Below are 6,536 nucleotides of genomic sequence, written 5' to 3'. Positions count from 1 at the left end.
ATCGTGCAACTGTTCCACCTAATTAGGAGTCTGTTTACACGAATGCTGTACAACACAGTCAAACAAAACCCTGGATCTCGCCGGCTTTGCATAAATGGGGATTTTCTTTGTCGGATGGAAATTAAACTTCTCGGATGGATCAACTTTTGCTGAATTTGAATCTGATCAAAGGATGCATTTATAGATAGAAAGACTATCATGATTTACTATTGTGATGTTGTCAGTAAGTTTAATCCAAAAGTGGTCATCTGATTAGAATATAAATATTTATATAAATTAAAAAAAACGCAATAACATTTATCATTTCATGATAGCTTCTTAACTGTTTCTCCCCATGTTTTTGACCATTAATGAGACTCCGTGCTGCAAAATCACAACACCAGGTGACTTCGTCATCTTTTATTTTTGCACAACATCAGACAGCTTAAGCAGAGGAAAATATGCACTTTGCAAGATGTCACTCCAAAATCAGCAGCAAATAAACAGAGGTAGTTTCTTGGAAAATAAATGCAGAATGAATGCATTGAATCTGAAATGCTCAGTCATTTAGGGCTGCTGTGAAAATAATTACCCTTTTGCATGGAACCATTTTTTAATGTCAAACCCAGTCATCTGTAATCTGCCGTGATTTATCCTTCTGTTGTCCTTTAATATATCTCAGTGTGACTTGTGAATTATCATGATGACAACCAAACCCAGGATAGCGCAAAATCACAACAACAGTTGGCTCACAGCGCTTTGTATTGTGAGGTAAAGACCCTACAGTGACACAAAAAGAGTTCAGTTTAGAGTCTGTTTTCAGCAGCGATGTTCAAAAACTGTCAAAGAAAACACGGCTAACAGCATCAAGGAAGCTGAACAGACAAACAAACCAAATAGTTGAATTTAAGCTAATGGCGTCCAACCTGCTTGCCTTTCTCAAAAAGGTCAAAGATTCAAACATGTTTGTACATAAATATCACTTCAGACTTTTCCACGGTAGCCCTCATTGCCTTAAAACAGTAAATATGTCCTTTAAAAAGGCAGATAAGAAAGGAGACTTGTTTTGGTTTCACTTCAAAACAAACATATAAGCAGAAGGGCGATGTTTGCAGGGCGATGAAACAAGGTTGGAAACCACAGGTGCATGAGTGTATGAGGATTCTTAACCTGGGCCAGGTGGGCAGCCTCCAAAAGGCTTCATCATTTCAGGGAGCCAGAAAGTTTCAGGCACAGTGGGGATGAACTGTTTTGTGCTACTGTTTTGTTTTTTTTCTTTTTCTTTTTCTTTACAGATTAAGTGCAGCACTGACCACACAGGCATTAACACTAACAGTTTTGTTTTTCTTTTGTTTTGTTTTTTAAATAACATTTTAAAGAATAGTTTGACATTTTGAGAAATATTCTTTGACTTGTTGCTGGCTTGGATGAGAAGATCAGTATCACTTTAATTTCTCTGCAGTAGTTACATTGTATCAGCTTAGCTAAGCTTAGCTACACTTGCTATATCTAAATCAAACACATATATCTTTTTAATGATGGGGGGCAGTTTTATGGCAATACTAACTTTCTCTATTTTCCACTTGTTATGTGCATTGAAGACCAGCAAATAGAAAGCCTTCTTTTTTACTAACTAACAAAACTTATATAATGCGCTACTTTCAGTGAGAATTTGTTACATTTCTGTGTCAAGGTAGTGCTTATGAACAAACATGCTACATATTTACAGACATCTTTTCTTCTTATCTTCTCTTATGTTGTCCATTAAAAAGAGCATTAACTTTTCTCTTTCCTCACTGCTAACCAGTTTCTGAAGATATCTGCCTGACCCTGGTTCTGCCCGAGGTTTCTTCCTGTGAAAAGGGAGTTTTTCCTTTCTACTGTCATCAAATTTTCATTGTTGGGGTTTTCTTTCTAATATTCTGGGATCCTTACTCTACAGTATAAAGCTCCTTGAGGTGACTGTTGAGATTTGGTGCTATATAAATAAATTTGAATTGAACCGACTGTTGGAAAGTCCATTGAGCATATTTCTCAAAATGCCACACTAAGACTCTGTCTTGTCAACGATCTGGTTTTATGACATTTTGTGCTTGTAGGCTGCATATTTTTATATTTTCAATAATGTGTAAAATAATATTAATAGGTTAAATCTAATTACCCAAGACAAAATCTGTGATGAAGAATGATCTTAGTGTTCAAAAAATAGAAAAGTTTAATGGAATGGAAAAAACTGAGCTGAACTGGGGGTTTGTCCTGGCACATAAATCACCCGTGTGTGCATCTTTTGTGGATGTACAGGGGGCTTTATCAATATCGGTCCTTTAATACAGAATTACAGCACAGTTCATAGAGAATAAGAGAAATGTGGTGCACATTAATCAAACTGGGAAAGCCTGTGAGAAGTCTGTAATGAAAACATCTATGCTGAAGCTTGAGGGGACTCCTTGAAGGGTGCACGCTGTCATGACTGGAAAAGCAGGACAATGAGACAGAAGTGAGGCATAACAAACACAACAGATTTCCTTTTTTTCCTGTTTTTTTTATAAATTCAATTTGATATTTCATGTAAGATTGTCACAGTGATGCAGCAGCTCTGCTTCACAGCTAAAAGGACTTTTTCCAGGACTTGCAGAGAATCTTGTGGAAGGCATGTCTGAAGTCCCGGTTGAAGATGGTGTAAATGGCAGGGTTGAGGGAGCTGTTGCAATAGCCAATCCAGAAGAAGAATTTAAAGAGGGGGTCGGGAATCCTACAGGGTTCCCTGCACACACCATACAGGCTGTAGCTAAAGAAAAAGGGAAACCAGCAAACAACAAACACTCCCATGACAACAGCCAGGACAAATGTGAATCTCTTCTCCCTGGCTTGGGAGATCTTCTTCCTGGCTAGGGAGCTCTTACGGCGTTTCCTCCTGGAGGTGAACAGATCCATGGACTTGTTACTGACCCTGGAGATGCCAGTGGATTGCTTGGAGAGCGAGCTTTTCTTGTTGCTGATCCTCTTTGCTCTCTGGGACTCCTGCAGCTGGGGCTTGTGACCTTTGCCCTCTGACGAGGAGCTCTCCTCCATGTCAGGCTCCTCAGTCTGTTGCCCGACGGTGACGGTGCGTTGGCTGGGCGTAGGCGGGCACTGACAGTGACCGTTCTCCCTCTCGCAGTGGAAAGGGGAGGTGGCTTTGCTCAGTCCATTCTCAGTTTGTGTAACGCCATCTGGCCCGGGTTTTTTTCCCGACATGCTTCTGGTTCTGGTTTTGGCCACCTGGTATATTCTGATATAGACCAGGATCATGATTAAGCAGGGAGCGAAGAAGGACGCGATGCTGGAGGAGAGGATGTACCAAGTGTCATCATTCAGCTCGCACTGAGGCTGAGAGCTGATCTCACTGTTGCTGTCGATAGATATGAGCGGCGGAGAGGAGATAAACGCAGATATAAGCCACACGATCAGGATAATGCACTTGACGCGTTTAGGAGTCCGCTTCAGGTTGTACTCTACAGCCTGCGTAACGGACCAGTATCGGTCCAGGCTTATTGCGCACAGATGCACAATAGATGAAGTACAAAACAAAACATCCAGAGCCAGATAAATACCGCACCAAACTTTTCCAAAATACCAGTAACCCATGAGTTCATTTGCCAAAGAAAACGGCATCACGAGAGTGGCGACCAGGATGTCCGCTGTGGCCAGAGACACCAGGAAAAGGTTTTGGGGGGCTTTCAGTGCCCGGCTCGTTAACACAGCGATAACCACAAGAATATTTCCAACAACGGTAAAAAGAATGAGAAAACTTACGAGAGCGGCGATGCCAGCTATCGCTGCTAAAGAATATCCACTGTCCAGCGTCCAGGAGGAATTTAAATGGATCACCGTGAACGCATCCATTCCGCTGGCGTTGAACGAATCCATTGTTACATATATTTGCGTGTGTGTGTATATCCTGGTTGGATTTTGTCAGTTCTTTTCAGATCTCTAATGCTCCTGTCATTAGAGTCCATCAGAAACGCGTTCCTCCGTGGTTAATTTACAAATCTGACGACATGGATACGGGCGCACGCAAAAAATAAAATAAAATCCCAGTTAACGAAGTCTCTGGAGGCTCTTACAGCCTGTTGATCGGGTGTGTCTCAAGACAACTTGCTTGAATTGGAAAGACACCCCTGGTATAGTTTTGTCACGGCTCCTGTTCGTCAGGAGTTGAATGACATCCAGCCGCAGCTCCCCTTCCTTCAGCATGGTGCGCTCTCGCTCTTAATGATGCCCCAAGTGTTGTTCTCATAAAACTCACCCACTGCCGCCCCGCCCCCGGCACACATTATTTTCATATTGTGGGAATGTGATAAGGCTGTGTCCACATGATCTCAAACCGATGCAAAAATATTAATGTAAATAGTATTAATAACATCTGAAAATGTATAAGTCGATAAGAGAGCGAGAGAGAACTCTGTATATTGACGTGCTGGTTGAGTTTTAAGTGTCTATAAAACCTGAAAAACTTCCTCTTCTCTTTAATAAACCTCAACTCACTGGAGGTCAGTATTGCTGCACTCATCACCATCAACTATTTCCCCGCTGCAGAGTCCTAAAGGTTGTTTATGGCCGTTAAGGGAAGAGACAGTCAGCCAGGCCGTTTGAGATGAAATGAAAAAAAGAAAAAGAAAGTGTGATCAAGAGTCGGACAGGATTTAATTTGTGGAGCGCCGTGTGTGTGTGTGTGTGTGTGTGTGTGTGTGTGTGTGTGTGTGTGTGTGTGTGTGTGTGTGTGTGTGTGTGTGTGGCAGCAGTTTTGAGGAGATCACGGAGGCGGAGTGTGAGAGTTGGGATTTTGGAGCTGAGCTCATTGCTGAGAGGCAGGCTGCTAGGTCTACTGCGTTTCACCTCATCGTACACACACCTCCACGCTACATGAGCCCCTCCCCCCACCCCCTCACACACACACACCTGCATGCACTGGTGTGCGTTATACTTGAACATCTGGCAGTACCACTGGGGGATGCACAGCACGTATGTTAACAGGTTAAAAAAAATAAAAGATGCCTGGAGCTATGCCAGTGTTAACATTTCTGAGCCCCATGGGATCTTTTTAAAAAAAATACGAATAACACAACTTGACTGTGAAGAAAATTCAAAATGCCAGCTACTTCTACCAAATATACGAAAACATGAGCGCAAGAGACGGAATTTCACAGCTTTAATTCTGTTCCGTGGGGCAGCAGTGTTAGACTCACGTGATTTCCTCAGCAGATTGCAACGGAATTATATTTTCAACCTCAGTTAGCGCATTTGTATGCACAAAAAATCCTGCAATCCTTCCCACATACATAGGAAAAAACCCGAAAAATAAAACATTGCAGCAGCCGAGTGTTACATCCACCCGCTTGAACGCACGTATACACTAAAGAATACATCTGAATAGGTTTAACCCTTGTATGGTGTTCGGGTCTGTGAGACCCGTTTTCAGTTTTTTTCAAAAGAAAAATTAAACAATTAATTATTTTTTCAACCTGAAATTCATTGGCTTTGGCCTTTTTTCTGTGAAGAACATAAATCCGAACTAATTTTCAATGACCTCATACTGTACCTCCCCCCACGCATTTACATTACATACAAGGTGTTCGGGTCCACTGGACCCAGGTCTAATAAAAGTGTTGAAAGTGTAGGTCCTGTGTTCCCACACTCTGTCTTCCTCCTTTCTGGTGCTGCTGATCAGAGGCGGAGCCAGACATTTGAAACACCCGGGGCTTAGCCCAAAGAGTAGTATGCATGTGGGATTTTTTTTTTTTTTGGGGGGGGGGGGGGGGGGGGGGGGTGTAGAAATGACTGAAAGATTAATAGGCTCTGTTCAAAAAAGAATGACTTCATATAGGGAAAAATATATATCACATGTGCAGGACACCTTAAACTAGTTTTTTAATTAAGCAGCAAGGCAGAACAAGGTCAGGGCTGTATCAAGACACGAGGACTAAACCCCAGTTCAACCAGACCCAGAACTGATCCAGAATTAAAACAGGACTACAACAGTTCAAAATCAGGACTACTGAGGACTTAACCAAGACAGAACCAGAATCAGAACTAGATGATAGCACTAAAAATCATCATAGACCTGCACTACACTTATTTTTTAATTCTACCAAAGTCCACTATTTAGATTGAGAAAAGTTTATATAATTATTTAGTCTTGTTGTGCAAACAAGCCTGCAGAACTTAATAAATACAGAATTTGAAAAATAACAAACCTAAAAAGAAACACTAGGTACGAGATACATGAGGACCTATGATACGGTGATACTTCTGGTAAACAACCATTTGACTAACATGTGTGTCTCACCTGCTCTTGTTCATCTGTTCTGTCCTCGTTCTCCTCTCTCTCCCTCTTTGTGCTGACAATCATCAAATATACAGTTGAAACCAGATATTTACTCTTCAGATAAAAACACTTTTTTAATTGTAACATCAAATCAGACTAAATGTTTATTTTTTTAGATAAATATAAAAACATATTTGTTAACTTTAAGAGTAAAGAGAGAAACTATCTGTATTTCTTAATTGCAAATGGC

General features: G+C 41.3%; 1 protein-coding gene across 1 annotated transcript; it reads right to left on the bottom strand.

Annotated features, from left to right (window-relative positions):
* Positions 1-469: 469 nt before the first annotated feature.
* On the bottom strand, positions 470-4,197 carry LOC308407366 (alpha-2 adrenergic receptor). The gene has a single exon (XM_080898940.1). The coding sequence runs from the start codon at positions 3,886-3,888 to the stop codon at positions 2,587-2,589; it is 1,302 nt and encodes a 433-aa protein (XP_080755066.1). The 5' UTR covers positions 3,889-4,197; the 3' UTR covers positions 470-2,586.
* Positions 4,198-6,536: the final 2,339 nt, after the last annotated feature.

This window comes from Rhamphochromis sp. 'chilingali', assembly GCF_963969265.1.
Source record: "Rhamphochromis sp. 'chilingali' genome assembly, chromosome: 1".
NCBI lineage: Eukaryota > Metazoa > Chordata > Actinopteri > Cichliformes > Cichlidae > Rhamphochromis > Rhamphochromis sp. 'chilingali'.
The sequence above is the reverse complement of the archived record's forward strand: the minus strand, read 5'-3'. Positions and strand labels throughout refer to the sequence as shown.

Excerpts from the sequence above, each read along its gene's own strand:
- LOC308407366 (XM_080898940.1), bottom strand. The coding sequence starts at position 3,888 with ATGGATTCGTTCAACGCCAGCGGAATGGATGCGTTCACGGTGATCCAT.